Below are 22,129 nucleotides of genomic sequence, written 5' to 3'. Positions count from 1 at the left end.
AGTTTTATTGGCCATTTTGGGTCAATTCCAAAACTCCTTCATCTTCTTCTCTTAAAACCCTCTTTTGCACGGTTTTGCACGGTTTTTAGCATAGCGCAACAATGGGCAGCGCCGCCTAATTGGGTTTAAACTATTCCTGTCTCCACAAAGTCTGCTCTTCACTTTTTCCCTTAGAACTGCTCTCTCTCTCTCAATTTAAACACCATATTCTCATTCAAAGGCCCTTCACTGGTCCAATTAAGTAATCCTACAAATTAGCACTATTAAACCATAAGCACTACTTACTCTTATACTCTCTACGATTACCCTGTCCTCTATTGGTCCGTCTTAAATTCAGTTTCCCTATTACTCTAGCATGTCCAAAGGTCAGTCAATGGTTTCCTCTCCAGTCCAGCTGGTGAATCTGGGAATTTTGAGGCAATGTTACAACTGTCTCATGTACACGGACAACCCTTTCCTCCTCCAAACAGGTTCAAATATATGTGAGAGATGCAACTATTTAGCCAAACTGGAGGCTGAGCTCTCTCATCTCAAAACTGGTGTAACCAGTCAGGAGGAGAAGGTAACCTCACACAACACAATTCCAGTATCACATAGTCCCACCACATCAGCAAACCAAACACATAAATACACAAAAACATACTCGGAGGCTCTAAATAAAAATCTGCCTAAGCAACAGAGACCTCCAAAGCAGACATCCAAGCAAACGCTACCTCAAAACAAAACACACACAACATATAACCCACAAAGTCAGTGTGCCAAGCAGCCACAGCCCCTAAGGCTGAATAATACACCTGATACTCTTGTTATAGGTGACTCTATTGTCAGACACACTGACGTCCCGCTCACCAGGCTGAATAAAGAGAAGGTCACGGTGAGCTGCCTGTCGGGTGCTAGGATCCGACACAACGCAAGCACTCAGGTCACTCCAAAGCAAATACAAATATGACTCAGTCATTGTACATGCTGGTGTGAATGACCTGAGACGTACCTCCCTGGACTACATGAAAAGAGACATAGAGGAGCTCTCTGATCATGTAGCCCAGGCTGGTATGACCCTGACCTTGAGCAGCATCTTACCCTCACCTAGAATGATGCCACAGTACAAAGACAAAATGATCGATTTTAACAATTGGCTAAAATTTTGGTGTCATTCAAAGGGGATCCAGTGTCTGTCAGCCTGGGATGACATGGTCGACAAGCCACGTTGCTTCGCTAGGGACGGCTTGCACCTGTCACCACTGGGCTTTCGGATATTGGCAAAGCCTCTTGCCACCCCCATAGTGCCTTTTTTAAGCAAGGCTCAAAAGTCAAACCCACCCCCATAGACAGCACAAGGAACAAGAAACTAAGGGTAATGCTGCTAAATGCCAGAAGTCTTAACCTCAAGATGCACGCACTCGAAGCTCTCCTCAGTATGGAGAACATCGATATCTGTGCAGTGACAGAAACCTGGTTCAAGGCTCCAGAGAGCACCCCAGCACTACCAGGCTATACCTCATATCATGCTTTTCGGCCCCAAAACCCGGACCGAACCACAAAAGGAGGGGGAGTTTCCATATTTATCAAGGATATCCACACCTCCAGGTTAGTGGCATTGCACGAAGTATCGGAGACCATCCATGTGCAACTAACAGTGAGCAAGACTGCTTTTCAGTTTATAGCATCCTGCAGACCACGCTCTCAGAGTCAGGAATCCCATTCGGCTTTCCTGAAAACATTGGAGAACATGAAGATCTCTCCGAACACCATTATACTGGGCGACTTCAACTACCTAAACATTGACTGGGAGCACTACTCAAGCCCCAGCACCTTAGCCCAAAGATTCCTGGAAATTATAAACTCAAATGCTATGGAACAACTAGTCACCACTCCCACAAGAGGGGACAACATACTAGACCTGATCATTACCAACATGGGGACTATGCTCCACACCAGAAGTATATCCCTCATTGGTAAGATCAGACCATAAATTAATTTCACTGGATGTCCACATCCCGACCCCACCCCCAGCCCAGAAAACCACAGTGAAAAACTTCTCAAAAGCGAACTTCTCATTTCTCAAAACCGAAGTGGAATCCTTCAAGGCCCCAGGGCCAGTGGAAACTACAGCCCAAACTGCAGAATCCTATATAAATGCATTCTGCGGACATCTCCAGGAATGCATGGATCATGCTATCCCAAACAAAACCAAGACCCATTCATCCAAAGGCAGGCGTCCAGTCTGGTGGACCCCTGCCGTAAATAAACTGTACAACAGAACGAGGAAGCTACTACATGATAGAGCAAAATCCCTAATAGGGAAGGCATCTCTGATCAGTACTAGCAAAAAATTACGATCCCTCATAAAATCCTCCAAGGCCAGCTTCGAGAGAAAAATTGCACAGGACACCAAAGACAATCATAAGGCTTTTTTCAGTTATGTTAGAAACCTGGGATGCAACTCCCAGACTTGTTCCGAGTTGATTCTAAACGACAAAAAATACACTGAACCCACAGACATCACCAATATCCTGGCAGACAGGTTCAGTGCAAACTTCTCCACCCCCTACCCCCAAAAGAGCAAGTATCTATCCCGGCAGAGGGCTGTCTCCCAAACATCTCAGATGCTCAGGTGAAGGCTGCCCTCTCCAAAGCAAAAAACACTGCTTCCATGGGACCAGATGGCATCCCAGGTTGCGTCCTACATGAACTGCAAAAGGAACTAATCCCTCAAATAAAACAGCTATACAATCTCAGCCTCACTACAGGATATGTGCCCACAGAATGGCGTACAGCAACAGTGGTCCCACTCCACAAAGGTGGAGCCTCTACGGACCCGGGAAACTATCGCCCCATAAGCCTGACTAGCTTAGTCTGCAAGGCTATGGAGAGGATCATCATGGAGCTCATAAATAAAGACATTGGGGACCTACAGACACTAGATCCTACCCAGTTCGGCTTTGTCAAGGGCAGATCCTGCCTTTTGAACCTGGTTGACTTCTTTGAAACAGTCATCAAAGCCATAGATGAAGGGAAGGTAGTCCATACAGCCTATCTGGACCTTGCAAAGACATTTGACACAATACCCCACTCGGGCATCATAGATAAGCTATCCAGCTTAAATATAAACCCCTATGTCACAAGATGGGTCGCAAACTGGCTCAAAGGCAGAACCCACAGAGTGAGAGTTGCTGGAGCCATGTCAGACTCGAAACCAGTCACAAGTGGCGTCCCACAGGGTTCTGTCCTGGGACCACTCTTGTTCGGTATATACTTTTCCAAGGTACAGGCAAACGTGGGAGGACTATGGCTCACCAAGTTCGCAGACGACTGCAAACTGGGCGCCATAATCAACTCTCCAGCTGACACAAACATCCTTCAAAAAGGTCTCACAGAGACAGCTAACTGGTGCCAGCGCCATGGTTTAAAGCTAAATGCCAAAAAATGTATAGTCATACCCTTTGGCAAAAACAATGTGCCCACAAATTACCACATAGGCGGAAACCCATTAAGTACAGAGAAAGTTATTAGGGACCTGGGGACCCAAGTTGATAGCAATCTCTCCTTTGAAAACCACATTGCCAAAGTGGTTAGAAAGACCTTCTACATAGCCCACCTCATCACGAAGGGTTTCACATCTAGTTCAAGAGAGGTAATCGTGCCCCTTTATTCATCCCTCATCAGGCCCATCATAGAATACAATGCCCCTTTTGGGATGTACCTTACCCGACACCTGCAGCAATTAGAAAGACCCCAAAAGTATCTCACCAAGAGGATCAAGGGTCTCAAACAGATGCCATATGCTGCTCGGTTAAAAAAAACTCCAGCTCTACTCAGTTGCATACCGCCTACTTCGAGCCGATCTATGCCTGACATACAAAGCTATGTCAAATCCAGAATTAATGGACATGCTCCACCTCAGTAAATCTAAATCCGTTAGAGCCACACGCTCGAGGGACTTGAACCTCAGCACAGAAATAAATAGAACTTGCTGGAGGGACAGGTTCATAACCCAGAGGCTCCCTTCGCTCTGGAATAGAATTCCAGTTCATGTGAGGCGGAGCACCTCACTGAATCTCTTCAAGAAGAATCTCGATAAATGGATGGGGGATCGTAGGTTTGTCCCAGGGATTACTCCCGTGTCACTATTGACAGAGGCACAGTAAACTAAACCTTAAAAAGGGCACAGTATACTCAAATCAAGGGGTGGCGTAAGCCATACAGAATCGGGCTAGGCTTATAATTGCCCCAGGGCAGATAGCCTAGTATGAACCTATGAACCTATGGGAACTCATTACCCAGGACAAATGGGTTTTAAATATAGTTTCCCAAGAATACAGATTTCACTTCCACACGCTACCATCCCCAAACAGTTGGCCAAATCTACCCCCCCAAATCAGTGGGCAGAGGCTCAAAAGCAAGTACTCTCTCTCGTAAGCATAAAGGCTATCCAAACTGTTCCAGAAGAGGAAAAGGGACAAGGTTTCTACTCAAGACTTTTCCTAGGACCCAGAAAAGACAACTCATGGTGTCCTGTCCTGGACCTTTCACCTTTTTGGTGATTCCAAAATTCAAGATGCTAACTCTTCACCAGTTACTTCCTATGCTAGGCAAAGATGCCTGGTTGGCAACACTGGATTTAAAGGAAGCCTACCTGCATATCCCAATCAGGGAATCTTGCAGAAGACACCTACGCTTCAAAGCAGGCTACATGCACTATCAGTTCTCTGCACTGCCCTTTGGCTTATCTACTGCGCCCAGGGTATTCACAAAGTGCCTAGCTCCAGTCATTGCATTTTGCAGGTAAAGAAATATTCAAATATACCCATACCTGGACGATTGTCTAATTCAGGCAGAAAGAAGCCAGGACATACTTTTGAATCATCTGGCATTTGCACAAAAGTTGCAAACTTGTCTGGGGTACACCATAAACGAAAAGAAATCACATCTGGTGCCCTGTCAACAAATTATATTCCTGGGAGCAAGCTTGAACACAACTTCCCAGATGGCTTTCCTCACTCTAGAGAAACAAATTCATTTGACAACTTACTTCAAACTAATGGCCACAAAAACTACTGTCTGCAAGGCAAATACTGCAAGCCTTGGGGTTCATGGCCTCCTGCATTCTACTAATTCCGTATGCAAGACTACATATGAGGAAACTACAGTGGTATCTAAAAAGCGTATGGTTTCAACATTCTCAGGATCTAGAAGCAATGATTCCTATCATACCTTGCCTACGGTTAGAGTTTTTTTGGTGGGCAGAGGCCTGCCACCAAAACAAGGGACTACCATTCACTCTACTCCTTGCCCCCCCAAACCCTAACAACAGACACATCAGACTATGCATGGGGGGCTCACCTGGCAGGGAAGTGCATTCAGGGCAAATGGAACCAAAGTCAAATGCACCTGCATATCGATCAAAAAGAAATGTTAGCTGTACAGAATGCTCTGACAGCCTTCAAGGACCACATTCTTCCAGGACAGTTAATGGTAAAGACACAACACCACTGTTATGTGGTACATAAACAAGCAGGGAGGTACCCATTCTTACCCCCTCTGCAGACTAGCCATGGCTCTGTGGAACTCAGCTTTGAGCTACCAAGTGCATCAGAAAACTAAATACAGTGGCAGACAAACTAAGCAGAAATCTCAAGGACCCACACAAGTGGAAACTGGAACCAAAGACTTTCAACATGTTGATAAACAAATGGGGGAGCCCCGATATAGACCTGTTTGCCCCCCCCCCCCCCAGAACTACTAATTGGACAAATTCTGCACAAGGGCTCCCACAAACAAGCTTGGAAAGTGGATGCTCTGTCCTTCAGCTGGAAAAATCTTATCAGTTTATGCCTTTCCTCCTCTGCCTCTCCTCTCCAAAGTACTACTAAAGATCAAACAGGACAAAGCAAGGATGATACTGATTGCACCAGACTGACCATGCCAACACTAGTGTACCCCCTCTTGCGCAGTTTGTCACTGCTGGCTCCATGGCACCTGCTTCCAACCCCTACCCTGCTGTCACAGCAGGAGAGCCAGATTCTGCACCCTCAGCTTCAAACCCTGAACCTGGCAGCTTGGCTAATTGCCTAATCTCTCCATTACCATCTCTCAGTAAACAAGTGTTGGATGTCATATTGGAGGCAAGGAGGCCTAGTACTAGAAAGTCTTATGCTGCAAAATGGAAAAGATTCTGTGCCTCGAACCAAACTCAAGGGATGGGCACAGCAGCGCCCAATTTACCTCAAATTATTCAATACTTAACAGAGATGCTTCACAAGGGCCTTTCTTTTTCATCCATCAAAATTCACGCCGCAGCCATTTCAGCTCATTACAACATAGAACCACCCCTTTTCTCTCATCCGCTGCTCAAGCAGTTCCTCAGAGGGGCCAAAAACTTAAGACCACCCAGGAGATTCCCAACTCCAGCCTGGGACCTTAACTTTGTATTGGAAAAACTCAATTTTTCTCCATTTGAGCCAGCTGCAAGTGCAGAGTTAAAATTCCTTTCTTGGAAAACAGCCTTCCTTTTATCAATCACTTCAGCAAGAAAGGTATCTGAATTACAGGCCCTTATGGCAGTGGAGCCTTTCATCATCTTTCATGCGGACAGGTTGACCCTCAGGACCAGTCCTTCCTTCATGGCCAAGGTGGTATCCAGTGTGGCTCATAATCAGTCCATTCATTTGCCAACCTTCTTTTCTAATCCATAGAACAAAGAGGAACGGGTACTGCAGTCCTTAGATGTGCACAGACAACTTAGATTTTACTTGGACAGGACTAAACCTCAAAGGAAATCTGAACAACTGCTGGTGGCATTTGCTGCAGGGGCAGAGGGGAAGGCTATTTCAGAGCAAACCATTTCTAAATGGATAGGCCACTGCATTCATTTCTGCTATAAGCACCATGGAAAACCTATCCCACAGGGGATTAGACCCCATTCAACCAGGGCTATATCTACCTCTACAGGCTGTCTAAGAGGTGTCCCTACCAGGGACATCCTAGAAGCTGCTACCTGGAGTTCTGTACATACTTTTAGTAAGCATTACCATTTACCAATTTTCGCTAAATCCAGAGCTGGCTTTGCCACTGCAGTCTTTCAGGGCCTTATAGCTGATCCTAATGCTATCTAAATTCCTCCTCCCAACCTTAGCTGTGGGAATCTACCCAAATGTGATGACTGCAACAGTGAAACACAAAGACCATAGTACAGTTGTGTACACTTACCATAAATTTAGATGTTCGAGTGTATTCACTGTTGCAGTCCTGGTTACCCTCACTCCAGCCCCCTGACTTCTTTTGGCTATACCTCTACTCTCCTTTACTATGCTTAAAAGCTTTTTGGTGTATTTGCTTTTTTGTTGCAAGTATAACCTTGTGTCTGTGTGTGTGTGTGTGTGTGTGTGTGTGTGTGTGTGTGTGTGTGTGTGTATACATATATATATATATATATATATATATATATATATATATGTATTTAATTGCTTCCCATTAGGGGGGGCACCTGACATCTGGGGCAAGAAAAACTGATGTAATGGCATCGGCTGCATGCTTTATACCCCTGACTACCTGATGTCACGGAAGATGAGACAGCAGCCGACGCAGGACCCAAAACTTTGATAATCAGGCCGACTGAGGGCTACTGCAAGCAGATAACCCAAATGTGATGACTGCAACAGTGAATACACTCGAACATCTACATTTATGGTAAGTGTACACAACTGTACTTTATTTGCTTCCAATACCTTGGTGCCTTTGTCAGTTTTCTCCAATAAATTCCAGCTCCCTCTCGCCTGTTATCTGTATTCCTTATCACTGTCATCCCTGTCAGCAAGATCTGTATTCTCTATTCTCTTGCTGGTTTGTTTCTTAGTGTACTCCCTGGTATTTTATGAATATAATACTCTGTATGATTTTGGTTGCTCCCCTTAAGAGTTTGCATCAAAAATGCTAATCTCTCCTTATTTCTTGAGCTTCCTCCTTGTATCAGCATAATTCATTTACACTTTGAATTATAGTTTTCTGCTTGTGGTATGTATAAAAGAGCCTTAATTGTGTTGCTCTAAAATACCCCCTCAAATTAGGTAATCCTAGTCAGCCTTGTTTTATTGGTAGAATCAGCTTATCCCACTTGACTCTTGCGGTCTTCCCTTCCCAGATAAAATCCTTCAACTCTTTTTAATTGCTATCAACAACTTCTGCTCTGGTTGATAAAAGTATGCCTGACCTGTGTATAAGACTAAAGGGACTAAAAACATTTTAATGGCTTGTATCTTAGTATCCATATCCATATAACAAAACTTCCAGTTTCTCAGTTTTTGTATTATCTTCTGTTTAGTCTCTTCCCACATATCCTTAGCTATCAGCACAGTCATTTCTAATCTATACTCATAAATACTTCATTTTATCATGTTCCCCATAAATATGGATATAATTGGACCAATTTGTGTTTGAGTACATAATTTACCGCTATTGTCTTTGTTTTAGCTTCATTAGTTTTGTATCCCGAGAAGATTTGAAACTCTCTTAAAATATTCCACAACACTGTAATGTCCCTTTCTGGTTTTGTCTTGTATAAAATAACATCATCTGCAAATAGAGCCAGCTTTTCCTGACTACCATACTAATTACATTCTTGAATTCATGAGTCTCTTAATTTCTTTGCCAACGGTTCTAAATATAATGCAAACAATAAAGGGGAAAGCAGACAACCCTGCCTGGTTCCTCTACTCGAGCAGAAATTATCGGCGAGGACCACACCCACTTTAATTCTCGCCTCAAATCCTTCATATATTTTTCTAATCAACTTTATAATTGTATCAGGGAACGCAAATGCTTCCATTGCCCTGCTCATAAGTGCCAGTCTACTCCGTCAAATGCTTTCCCTGCATCAAGACCCACCAATAAAAGTGGTACTTTCTTATATTCTGCTTCTCTTTGGATCATCAGTGTTCTGTTAATATTGTCAAATGTTTACCTCCCCTCCACAGAACCACACTGATCCAGATCTTTAAATTTTGTTATCACTTTTGCCATTGTTTTAGCCATTATAGACATAAACACTTTATAATCATGATTTAGTATTGAAATGGGCCGGTACGAAACTGGATCCGATGGATCTTTACCCTTATTTTATTTTACATTTGTTGATCGGGATAGTCCGACTGGATACATGTCCATTTTCAGTGGAGGCCCGGGGAGAAAAGCGCCAAGGTAAGCAGTTAAGTATAAGATGCAATATTTGCAGTGGTTACATACCTAAACAACTTTTTAGGTATTACCGTTACAAACGCCTTCTTCAGGTTGTTGGTACTTCTCCTCCTCTTGAAATACTGTTAAACAAAACCTTCCAAATCTTTATCATTTTTTTTCCCTCCTAACTTCCACAGGAATACCATCTGTTCCTGGGGACTTTCCTGTAGATTGGTTGTACATAGCCATTTTTATCTCATCCCTTCCTATCCTGTTAGTAATTGAGGCTCATCTACCTCTAACTTTGGCATATTTAATTCTTCCATAAACATTTCCATTTGTACCTTTTCTTGATTTCCATATTTCTCTGCTTTATACAAATTTTCATAAAATTGCTGAAATATTTCTAATACTGCTACAGGGTCTCTTGTTATCTTCCTTGTTGTAGGCTCCCTTAACTTGATGACTGCTCTTTCTAGTTTCTGTTGCCTGGCTTGTGCTAAAAGCTTTTGTGCTGTAGAATTACCATCAAAAAACAGTTGCTTAACAGCAGTCTTTCTAAATGTGTGTGTATTATTGAGGTAATCCCTTATTTTCTGTTTAGCATTCTGCAGTTGCTCCTTTTCTGGTTCTGAGAGAGTCCCCCCATTTTGCAATACTTGAACATTTATCAATCCCTCTAAATAATTCTTTTTACTGTTTAACCATGTCTGCCTTTTATTTCCAACCTAGTTTTAAACTACACTTTAATTTTATCCCACTCCTTAGCTATGTCTTCAGAAGATTATTCTGTCTTCTCTACTAGCTCCTGAATTAATTCCACAACCCATTCCTTAAATTCCTCTCTTTTCAACCTATAGGTGGGAAACCGCCAGTGTCTCATTTTTATTTCATTGCCTTGCATTTTTATTTTAGTTATTGGTGCATGATCTGAAATAGTTACTTGGTGAGTTTCAAGACCTTCATTTAAATGCACATGTTCCTGTGAGATGTAAAATCTATGTAGCCTAGCCTTAGTATCTCTGTGTATAATATGTAAATTCACTCTAAACTCCTAGTACTGAATTCACATCTTCCATGCCAAACATTTTCATACATTTCTTCAAAAATCTACCGTCCTTTGTTATATTTTCCCCTCTAGGCCCCCCAGACATATCTTCACTGTTCCAGTCTCCACCTGTAAGTAATATTACTTGCTGAAAGCTGATTATTTCTCCCAGAATTTTCGTAAGCTCCATTATAGCAGTTTTAGGGGGGATGTAAATACATGCCAGTGTAATCCTCCTCCCTAGCCAGTAGCCCCGTAGTACTATGTATCTTCCATTATTATCTTTTTTTTCCTTTTTCTCTCTCTATTGGAGCTCCTCTTGCAATTAATATAAGTACTCCTCTTTTCCTTTGCCACAGATATTCCACTGAATAACCATCCTGAAAACATTTCTTTATCAAGTTCACATATTAATTTCTTTCCAAGTGTGTATCCTATAATAGTATAGCTATTTGCACTGTATATTTTTTAATATAGTTCACTACTCTTTCTTTTTTATATTTATATGTAAAACCATTCAGATTGAAAGACGTTACAGAAAGCATCATTTTCTTGTATAGTTATCACCTTTTACATATAACTGCTCTTTTCCATCTTTTATGTTACATGTGTATACTGTTCGGCAGGTTGGTCTTTTATACAGTTGTTTCATTTCATATCCATTTGCGCCTGTGTCACATGTTACATAACTGTTTTTTTTTTGTTTTGTTTTTTTTAAGCCCTCAAACAGAATTAACACCCCCCCCCCAAAAAAAAAAAACCCTCCTAAAACCTATGAACCTAACAATAACAAAACTATGTACATCTTCAAATATTGAAGTTTTTGCTTCCAAATAAGAACAGAAGTTCTAATTTGATAGCTACACAGACAGGCTAAAGTTAGCCAGAAAGAAAGGTTAGTCATGCTAAGACACATGGTACAGACTATGCTATTATCTTTATAACTCTGCTAGTTGAGAAAACACTTGAATGCTTTGAGCAAACGCTTTCTCCAAAATACTTCTCTTTATCAAATTGTCTTTTAGTGACATGCAAACCAGACACAAAATGGCTAAGGGTACCTTGGTTATCAGAAAAAAAGTCTTTCAATATTTTTTTTTTCATTTACATGCTTTGTAATAAACTTGTTACTGGATAACAACTAGGGTTTTTACCCAATCATTTCCCTATGCAAGCATGGGAAAAAAGCACACTGATTTTTCATTTATCATACTTTCTTAACCAGACCCTTTCGCTCTCCCCCCATCTCCTCCCCTTCTCATTTTTTTTCATTGCAGTGCCTACATTTCTCAAAACTGAACAAAGAAAAAGAGAGAAGGGTGAACAAGAAAAAAACAAATGCACCTGTTTATATTAGTATCCCCATTGCATTTAAAAAAAACCACTGAGAACTTTATTTCAAGTCTAACTTGTTTTGTATTATCTTTAAAGCTTTTACACCTAGGAAAACCCCTAATTGTTTTCAGGAAACATTATAGCCTAATCAGTTTCTCTGTTCTGTTTTCTTCTCCCTCAGACTATCTCCAATTTGTCTTTATCATATGATCTCCATGGCAGCATGAAGACCAGCTGCAGAAATGCTACTGAGTATACATATTTGCAAGTACTAGAAAAAAGGCTCCCTATTACGCTGTCACAGGTTGTCGAATGCGTCTTTGTCGAAACTGAAAAGCACGAAAAGGGAAAATAGCGAAGCGGCTTTTCAGCGAATTCTTTCCGTGGGAAAGAATTTGTTTGGCCGCTTTCATTACTTTGCCTTTTCGGCACTGTAGTGCAAACTCTGAGTTGGTATATTGTAGTAGGGGGGTGTGGGGGGCACTGCCCACCATGTCGGGGGTGTGAAGCCCCCCACATTATGTAATGTTTTGCAGTTTTTTTTTTCTCAGAACAGCGATCCCCCCCCCCCTTGGAAAAAAGTCGTTGTTTTGAAGTTTCGACGACGTAAGCTTTTGCTTACATGGGTTTGATTATGTGTCATTCGCTCTTCTGAAAGTGCAATATCATAATATAGACCCAAAAAAGCCTTATAATATTCAGTATTCTTTTTCATTTACTTGCTCTGTGCCTTAAAACAAAGGTCCTTATTCAGTCATTTCCCCATGCATGAATAAAAAAAACATTAATTTGAACTCTTGTCGTGCCCCCTTAACCAGGCTCCCTTCTTCTTTTTTTTTTTTTTTTTTTTTATTATTAAACTGCCAATGTTTCTGAAAACTGCACAAGAAGCAAAAGAGAAAAGGAAAGAAAAATAAAAACACCTGTTTACAATCCGCATTACACCCAAAAATAGCCTGCAAAGAAAACTATGCAACACAGATACAGTACTATTAAAAAGAAAGTGTTTTCTTTACTTACACTTAGCGTTCTCCCCCCTCTCTTCCCCTCCCTAAAGCATTTTTCCAAACATTAGTGATATGAAGTAGGGCATAGAGTCCCCTGCTCAGCAAGCAAATTTTGAAAAAGTCCAATATTTCCAGATTTTCTTGTTCATAGGTTCATACTAGGCTATCTGCCCTAGGGCATTTACAAGCCTAGCCAGAGTGTGTTTGGCTTTCACCACCCATTTTAAAATGAATTTTGCTATGCCCTTTTTCGAGGTTAGTATACTGTGCATCTGTCTAACAGTGACACAGAAGTGATACCCGGAGTAAATCTACGATCTCCCATCCACTCATCAAGATTCCTCTTGAAGAGAGTCAATGAGGGTCTCTGCCTAACCTGGACTGGGATTTTATTCCAGAGTGAAGGGAGCCTCTGGGTTATGAATCTGTCCCTCCAGCATGTCCTATTTATTTCAGTGCTGAGGTTCAAGTCTCTTGAGCGCGTAGCTCGATGGGATTTGGATTTTCTGAGGTGCAGCATGTCCATTAATTCCGGGTTGGACATGGCTTTATACGTCAGGCACAGATTGCCTCTGAGCAGGCGGTATTCCACTGAGTAGAGCTGGAGTTTCTTTAACCGGGCAGCATATGGCATCTGTTTGAGCCCTTTGATCCTCTTGGTGAGGTACTTTTGAGGTCTTTCCAGTTGCTGCAGGTGTCTGGTAAGGTACATCCCAAAAGGGGCATTGTACTCAATTATGGGCCTGATGAGGGATGAGTAAAGAGGCACAATGACCTCCCCTGATCTAGATGTGAATCCCTTCATGATTAGGTGGGTTATATAAAATGATTTTCTAACCACTTTGGCCACGTGGTTGTCGAATGAGAGATTGCTATCAACTTGGGTCCCCAGGTCCCTAATTACTTCTTCCATACTTAGTGGATTACCATCTATGTGGTAATTTGTGGGCACTTTGTTTTTGCCGAAGGGGATGACTATACAGTTGTTGGCGTTTAGCTTGAGGCCATGGCTCTGGCACCAGTTGCCTGTTTCTATGAGGCCCTTTTGTAGGATGCTTTTGTCGGCTGGAGAGTCAATTATGGCGCGCAGTTTGCAGTCATCTGCGAACTTGGTCAGCCACAGTCCTTCCGTGTTGGTCTGTACCTCCGAGAAATATATACCGAACAAGAGAGGTCCCAGGACTGAGCCTTGTGGGACGCCACTTGTAACTGGTTTGGAGTCTGACATGGCTCCAGCAATTTTAACCATGTGGGTTCTGTCCTTGAGCCAATTTGCAACCCATCTAGTGACATAGGGGTTTATGTTTAAGCTGGTGAGCTTATCTATAATGCCCGAGTGGGGTATTGTATCGAAGGCTTTTGCGAGGTCCAGGTAGGCTGTGTGGACCACCTTCCCCTCATCAATGGCCTTGGTGACTGTTTCAAATAAATCGACCAGGTTTAAGAGGCAGGATCTGCCCTTAACAAAGCCGAACTGGGTAGGATCCAGTGTCTGTAAGCCGAACTGGGTAGGATCCAGTGTCTGTAGGTCCCCAATATCTTTATTTATGAGGTCCATGATGATCCTTTCCATAGCTGTGCAGACCAAGCTAGGCAGGCTTATGGGGCGATAGTTTCCAGGATCCGTTGAGGCACCACCTTTGTGGAGAGGAACCACTGTTGCTGTACGCCACTCTTTGGGTACATATCCTGTAGTAAGGCTGAAATTGAACAGTAGTTTTATGTTTGGGTTTAGTTCTTGGAGTTCATGTAGGACGCAGCCCAGGACACCGTCTGGTCCCATTGATGCTGTGTTTTTTTGTTTTGGAGAGGGTGGCTCTTACCTGAGCATCTGAGATGTCAGGGAGGCAGCACTCTGCTGGGATAGATATTTGCCTTTTTGGTGGGGAAGGGGGGGGGGGAGAAGTTTGCGCTGAACCTGTCAGCTAGGATGTTGGCAATGTCTGTGGGTTCGGTGTATATTTTGTCATTTTGGACTAATTCTGAGCATATCTGGGAATTCCCACCCAGGTTTCTAATATAACTAAAGAAAGCCTTGTGATTATCCTTAGTGTCCTGTGCAATTTTTCTCTCGAAGCTGGCCTTAGACGATTTTATGAGTGCCCGTAGTTTTTTGCTAATACTGATCAGAGATGCCTTCCCTTTTTGGGATTTTGCTCTGTCATGTAGTAGCTTCCTCCTTTTATTGTATAGTTTGTTTATGGCTGGGGTCCACCAGACAGGACGCCTGCCTTTGGAGGATTGGGTCTTGGTTTTGTTTGGAATTGCATGATCCATGCATTCCTGAAGGTGTTCATAGAATGCGTTTATAAAGGATTCTGCAGTCTGGGCCATATTTTCCACAGGCCCGGGGGCTTTGAAGGATTCCACCTCGGTTTTGAGGAGTGTGAAATTTGCTTTAGAGAAGATTTTCACTGTGGTTTTCTGGTCCGGGTCTGGGGTCGGGATGTGAATATCTAGTGAGATTAGTTTATGGTCTGTTCTTACCAGTGAGGGATACACTTCTGGTCTGGAGCATAGAGTCCCCATGTTGGTGATGATCAGGTCCAGTATGTGTTCCCCTCTTGTGGGAGTGGGAACAAGCTGTTCCATAGCATTTGCTGTCATATTTCACAAATATAACTATTGCATTGTAATCCCCACATTAAGTTACTGATTTTATTAGTGTTCTCCATCATCCAAATCCTGTGTCTGCTTCATTTCCAACATACTCTCGATTCTTCTAGTCAGCTCTCATGCTCCCATCCTTCTCTCCTACATTTTCCGTTGAAATACTGGAAAAGGTTTCACAGGTGCAGTCTCTCTATGCTCTTTATTACCAGAGGGACAAGAAGCCAAATCGTCTTCAGTTTCACTGCTCAGTTTTTGTTGGACAAACTTTTGTCATTCCTCCTTAACATGCACTTCATCAAAAAATGATTTTGTCCCTCCAGGGAAGAATACCTTCAAGACAGCTGGATACAGCAGTTTGAATCTCACACCTGCGTCTTGACATTCTCTGAATAGAGGAATGAATTTACTTCTCTTTTGTCTGGTGTACAATGAGTAATCATTCTCCACAAACACTCTGCTGTCACCTACTTTTTGTATTTTGTCTTTCTGCCACAGTCTTGATAGCATCAACTCTTTCTGATGGTAGGATTGCAACCTTGCAATATGATTGCAGCCTTACAATTAAAGGTCTAGGTTGCTTTCCTATAGCTAGATTTGGAGCATACACATGATGTGCATGTTCAACTAACAAGTCCTGCTGTGTAATACCAGTTCAGTTGCTTATTTATAATTTCATAAATGTAATGCAGTCTGTTCCTTTCAGCTTCTCTGGTATAGCTGAAAATCTCAAGTTTTTCTTATGTGCTCTGTCCTCTCATTATATTATTTTTTGAAACTTCTCTTCCTGAGCAGTCTCCTATTCAGCCAGCCTTTTCTTCATTTCGACATTTGATTTTTGCAGCTTTATCATCTCATCTGAATTTCTCTCTTTAAAGCTTCTTCCATTTGTTCCCACCTTTTGCTGTTTGTGTTGATATGTTGATATATATACTCTGTCAGTGTTTTGTTTATTTTAACCAGCTCTGTTTGCAGTTCTTATATCATCCTGTAGGTTATCAGAAGTCATGTCTGAAGATTGCATTACTTTTTGCTGAACAGCTGCAGAACTCTCCCTAGTCAGTGTTTCTTCCTCACTTTTTGTAACTGTTTTTTTTTTACAGATCTTCTGTATTTCTTTATTCCTGGCATCCAGGCAGTGTACTTACTCTCCAGCTACTGAAATTCACCCATAAACAATAAGTCTCCTGGCCTTCTCTGCTGAGTTGCTGTTTTCACGCTGGAAGAGCTCGAAACAAGTTGTTAACTCAGTGTGCAGCCACCTTGAAACTCCCCATGTTTAATTTACATTCTTTCCACACTTCTTTAGGGAATCCATTCCATCCCAGAGCTCTACACACAGCTTATGTTATATAATTACTTGTTTATAATTTTTGTTATTGTGGAGCTTTTTACAATTACTTGTTCATAACTTTTGTTATTGTGGCGCGTTTCTCCCCAGGACTCCATTGAAAATGGGTTCTTCTTGGCCCAATGGACCATCCTGGCAAACAAACTGCAAATAAATAATATAACTTTAGCTGTCATCTGAGCCTCTATCTCTTTCTGCATTATTAATCTAACTGGCTGTTTTTGTTCTTTAACACATCCTTGGAATTTGCAAGTCCTCCATAAATTCCCCAAGTCTGAAGAGCCAATCATCATCATCATCATCATCATCTTTTTGTTCCCTGTATTTCATAATAAGCCCTAAATATTTCTTTTGTCCTGTTCATTGCCATGAGTATTTATCCTATTCTCGCATCTCTCGCCTTTATGCATCTCTTACTTAACACCTGCTGCTGTAGCTTTGCAAGCTAAAAACCTTTATAACTTGGTGATGATTGCCACTTATTTTGTTTCTGTTGATTCCAGATGGCTGCAGTTCTAGCTCTGAAAGTATTCAAACAAATTTGGACAAGTGGAACCCTGCACATCCTCAAGAGAGAGAGAACACTACACTGACACATATAGACAAGCAGAGCACATGCACTCTGCAGACTGGTCTTTCAAGCTTGGGAATTAGCTTAGGACTCTGGGCTGACCCTCAGAGCATGTTCCACCTTATCTCAGAAAAATGATTTAGCAGATGGTTTAGCAAATTATAGTCATACCCCCTCATAGATGTTGAGCAGAGATGTGTTTCCAGTTTCACCCATCGATAAAGCATGTTAGAAGTAGGCCTTTCTTGCTTACACAGAGAACAGTCAACTCAGCAAATTTATATTGCAGGAAAGTAGCTCTAGGAGCAAGGAAAGTGTTTGTCTTCTCAGTTTTGTGGACAAGGCTATTTGTGCTTTACCTCCAGTATCCCTGATCCCCAGGATATTATGGAAGATAAGGAGGAGAGGTCAAAAAGCTTCCAATACCCCCCCCCCCTTTTTTTGGTCCAGGTAGCACTAATTCTCCCTCCTATTTACTCTGGGTAGAGAAGACCCAACACTTGCCTCTGCGCATGAAGCTCTTGACAAAAAAAAAAAAGGTCCTTACTACACATCATCCTCAGAATTGTGACAGTATGGGGGATGATCAGGCACTCTTCCCTTCCGAGAATATGTTTTCAGAGTTCATGTTGCTTAGAATGAGGGAAGCTAGGAAACCAAATACAAGGGAGAAACTTACCTAGCAAAGTGGGGGAGAGACTGTCTTTAGTGCCTTGCTAGAGACCAGTTCAGATGGAGTATATCTGGTACTAAACTGTCAAACCTTCAGAAATCAGGACTGCCTTGTGCGTCTTAAGTGCATGTTTCTGCTTTCTCAGCTTGCCTGTCTCTAGTTCTTCCCATTTACTCTCTGTTTTTTGTCAAGCAGTTTTTAAAGGGATACTCCATTTCAGACCATCCTGGAAGGAACTTACTCAACTATTGGCACAGTAACTTTGTATTAGAAAAGTTAAACCTAGCACCTTTTTAACCTGATGCGTCACCTCCTCTACCATATCTTTCCTGGAAGACCCTTTTTTTTACTACAAGACTTCTGAGCGGTAAGCCTTAATGTGTAAACGATCATGTTTGTTTTTTCTAAAAAGACAAGAGTTGCTCTGGATACCAACCCTTCCTTCCTGAAAAGATTGGTGATGTAACTGTTTCTGAATTAGGGAGTTCACCTCCTTGTGTTATATTTTTCTGCACACGCATGCATACACATGTACACACACACACAATAAGGGAGAGAGAACTTTACATGCCTTGGACATAGACAACTAGAGCTAAGGGGATTAGAAGGCAGATCAGTTTGTGTTCTTTGTGAAAATCAGGGAAGGGAAGTTTGTCAATAAGCAAACTCTGTCAAAATGACTTGTACACTATATTGGGTTTTGTTATTTTTTTCATGGTAAACTGGTTATAGACCATGTAGTAATAGTATTCTTCAGAGGGGGCTCATACCCATTCAGTTCTTGAAGCAACTACATGGTCGTCTGTCTACACTTACTACAAGCATTGCGGTTTGGGTTCTGTATCCAGACTAGGGGCAGCCTTTGCAAAGGCCATTCTGCAAGGTTTACTTTCTTGATAGCCCAGTTAGGGCCAGCCACCCACTGGTCCTTATGCTCTTGGAGTCTTCCCTATAGTGATGCGTGTAACGGTGAGTGTTATGAAGAACATAGTGTTGTGATATTAGGAAATTAACACAAGTTTAATCTCAAATGCATTCACTTTTGCAGCCCTATTCCCTCCTACTACCACCTCCTCTCTTATCTGTTGTGGACATCCTGGGCTTAGGGTGGGTATCCCCTTCACTTTTTTCCTTACATCTTCCCTTTCATCTCCCCATCAGCCTCCATCATAGCTTTGACCTTGCCTGGAATTTGCACCCACTTTTGTTGTGAGACTTGAGACAAGGTCCTTGTCTAACCAGTGCAAGAAAGTTCAGAAGATGGCATCAGCCAATGCCCTTTTTTATACCATGAACACCTGAGTGGAAACGCCAAAGCCAGGAGGGGGAAAGTGAGGTTTTGGAAGTTGGGCCAGTCATCGGTCAGGGCCCAACAAGCAGGAATCTGAAAAATGACTAACATAGATCATTAATATAATTGATACGTTTTATAATGGAACTGTACTTTCCTGGATTTCAAATTGTAAGTTGTCATATGAATAAGGAGAAGATGCCATTGAAGATAATTTCCATGGAAAAGGTTGTAGCAGTGGCTCTAAAGGAAGCTGTGTGGCTACCAGCCTTTTACCTATAAGGGAGAGTAGTTTATATTTTGATATGTGCATAGTCAACTCAAATTATCATAGTGGGAGAGCTAATGGTTTCAGAAAAACTAATCCGCTTTTCCTGTCATTCAGGAGAGGGCTCCGTGGCATAGAGTGATAGAGCTCTGACTGTGACCCAGGCAACTGGGTATAAAGTAATGACCCCAGCACAGGAGGAGCTGGGAAAGCAGGGGAAAAGAGGGGTGTGGTCTGCTTGCCTTTCTTGGAGTGAGGAGAGAGAGGTGTGGGCACTCAAAATATAGAGTGATACGATTTCTCTGGTGGAGACCTGGGAAACCACTACCACCAGTGAGCAAAATCAGGAGGGCAATGCTGCTTGCTGGTAGCACCCCTTGTGGAACTGAAGGGCGACCAGCAGGGTGAGCACATTGACATCCACCTTCCCTAATGAACTGAGCATGTTCAAAGGGACTTTAAGCATAGAGAAAATGTCAAGCCACCCCACTGACTACCTAAATAATGTCCCCCTCTCAGGTGACCCTAAATCTGGGTTTGGGTTAATAAATGCACCACTTGGCCTGTAGGAGGGTGACGATTAGCAGGATGCATGGGGTATAAAATAGACACGCCAGCAGCATATTTCATGCATGTTTCTGTAGAGAATATTTTTAATAGAGATAAAAGTGCAGCTGCTGAAAACTCTGACCAGGAATAGAAGAGAACAGAAGTGTATAAACCCAGATGTTACATCATACTTTTACAGTGACCTCTCCCTATCTCTCCTCGAAGATGTAGTGTTAGTGTGTATCTTAAGCAACTGTATTTTCCTTCCCTTACCAATATGATCATTTTTTTTTACCCATGCTAATTTGTAATGAGTGCACTTTAGTAAGTCTGATTTATTATAATATTTGTTTTCTTTTCAGGTTGATGCTACAGATGCAAGTTATCCATCAGTAAACACATGTGTGCATTACCTGAAATTGCCCGAATACTCTTCTGAAGAGATTATGAGAGAACGCCTGTTAGCTGCTACCATGGAAAAAGGTTTTCATCTTAACTGAGATGTTGACTTCACACAGCAACAGCAGAAACGGTTTGATAATCTAGTAAAGCCTCTTGTGTTTGTTCGTGAAAAACCTACTCTTCACAAGCTGTTCTCAGAGGCCTGCCTTTTACCCCTGCGGTGGTAGAAAAAATTTTCATGACATAATGTTATCAGCTGCATAGCGGGGGGAAAACACCTGTAACCACACAGCCAGCAAATAAATGGGACAAGAACACTGTGTAATGCTTTAAGGGCTTTCAGACTGGAATGAAAAGGCTGATCAGATTTGACTGTTCCACAGGGCAGTTCTGTCTTTTTTTTTTCTTTCTTTCTTTCTTCAGTATTTGTTTTATCGAACTGTGCATTTGTGTGTAGTTTGAAGTCAATTGGTACACTACAGATTGCCATCATTACTGATTCCCAGTACTTCTACCTTTTTCCTCACTGGTCAGATGCCAACTACTGCTTCAAATTAGTAAGAGTATGGGCAGCTAAAATATAATTTTAGTGACTTTGCAAAGTTTGTGCTCTGATCCCCTTTTCTTTGTATGCAGTCATTAATTTTGCAGTTGTTTTCTCTTACAGTGGAATCATGTTTGTTTTTAATGCCCTGCTGTGTAAAGATCAAAACCTCAAGTGTGTTTGTGCAATTTACAGTAAAGCTTTAGGGAAAAAAACACTGGTTATAGGTGCAAGGCACACTTTAAAAAGCAAGTTGAGCTTTTTCTTGTATTTCTTTGTATTATATAAACATTTATTTAACTTGTTGCAATTCGAAGTAAACAAAATTATTTTCAAATGTGTATGCTCAGAAAGTCATTAAAATGTTTGCATCTTACAGAAACACAACTTTTGAAATTGCTTGACACAGTACACACACCAAATACTGCATTTTTAAAATAGAAAAGGATGATGCTTACAAAGGAGAGGGAGGTGTGATCATATATCTATATATATATATATATATATATATATATATATTTTTTTTTATAACCTGGGCCACAAGAGCAGGAGTAAGTAGTGTGTGCATGTTCAGCAAACACACTGCCCTACTGGCATTCAGATAGTAGTGCCCTGAATACCTCTCAACCTCTTAAAGCAAGAAATCTGGTCAAAGCTATGAATAAAAGTGGGGCAAAGGCCCAAAAATAGGGACAAATTTAAATATTGCTCTTACAAACTTAGTTGATAGAATAACAGGTTTTGCATTAGCATGAATTTTCTGAAGGGTATGACGTCTGAAGCCAAATGTCTGTCATTATTTTCAAACTTCAGATTTTAATGATTTGTCTCTAAATTTCCTGAAACCCACAATTTTATTAAAAACAGACCAAGAATACGAGGCAAAAGTCTGTACAGTTAAGAGGTATGTTGGCCTGCTACCTTCCCCTGGCAGTCTAGTCCCTCCCATTGCCTTTCTGTGAGTGTAGTGGACCAATCACTGGGTAGTACAGAGACTGCCTTGCAAACTCACAGACAAGACTATTTCAGTTTTCTAGTGCTACAGTAAGAGAAGGGTCTGTTAGATGACTGCTGCTTACTCTGCATCTCTTCTGCTGCTGAGTACAGGTAGGAAACCCTTGGGTTTTATTTCTTCTCTGCTTTTCTGTCAGTGCTTGAATATTGTATTCTTTTGCTGTGACTGTATTTTTTCTGACTGAAAATTTGTATAAGCTTGGGTTTTTACTTTGCTGCACAGTAAAAGGCTTATACTGTTTATTATAAGCTGATTGTTGGTTGCTGGGGCTGGGGATTTTTATCCCTTCAA

The 22,129-nt window shown here is 41.8% G+C and overlaps 1 protein-coding gene across 5 annotated transcripts in view; it reads left to right on the top strand.

The window, feature by feature from the left end:
- The window catches only part of HECTD1 (HECT domain E3 ubiquitin protein ligase 1), a 4,301,832-nt gene extending 4,280,672 nt beyond the window's left edge, over nucleotides 1–21,160 (top strand). For all 5 annotated transcript variants that reach the window (XM_044073821.1, XM_044073824.1, XM_044073822.1 and 2 more), the window contains one exon: nucleotides 20,240–21,160. In XM_044073821.1, the coding sequence (XP_043929756.1) occupies nucleotides 20,240–20,377 (138 nt within the window). In that variant the 3' untranslated portion in view covers nucleotides 20,378–21,160. The remainder of the gene's footprint in view (nucleotides 1–20,239) is intronic.
- The last annotated feature ends 969 nt before the right edge of the window (nucleotides 21,161–22,129 follow it).

This window comes from Protopterus annectens, chromosome 6.part0 (genome assembly GCF_019279795.1).
Source record: "Protopterus annectens isolate FY-2018-M chromosome 6.part0, PAN1.0, whole genome shotgun sequence".
Classification (NCBI taxonomy): Eukaryota; Metazoa; Chordata; order Ceratodontiformes; family Protopteridae; genus Protopterus; species Protopterus annectens.
This window is presented reverse-complemented; position numbering and strand designations above follow the sequence as displayed.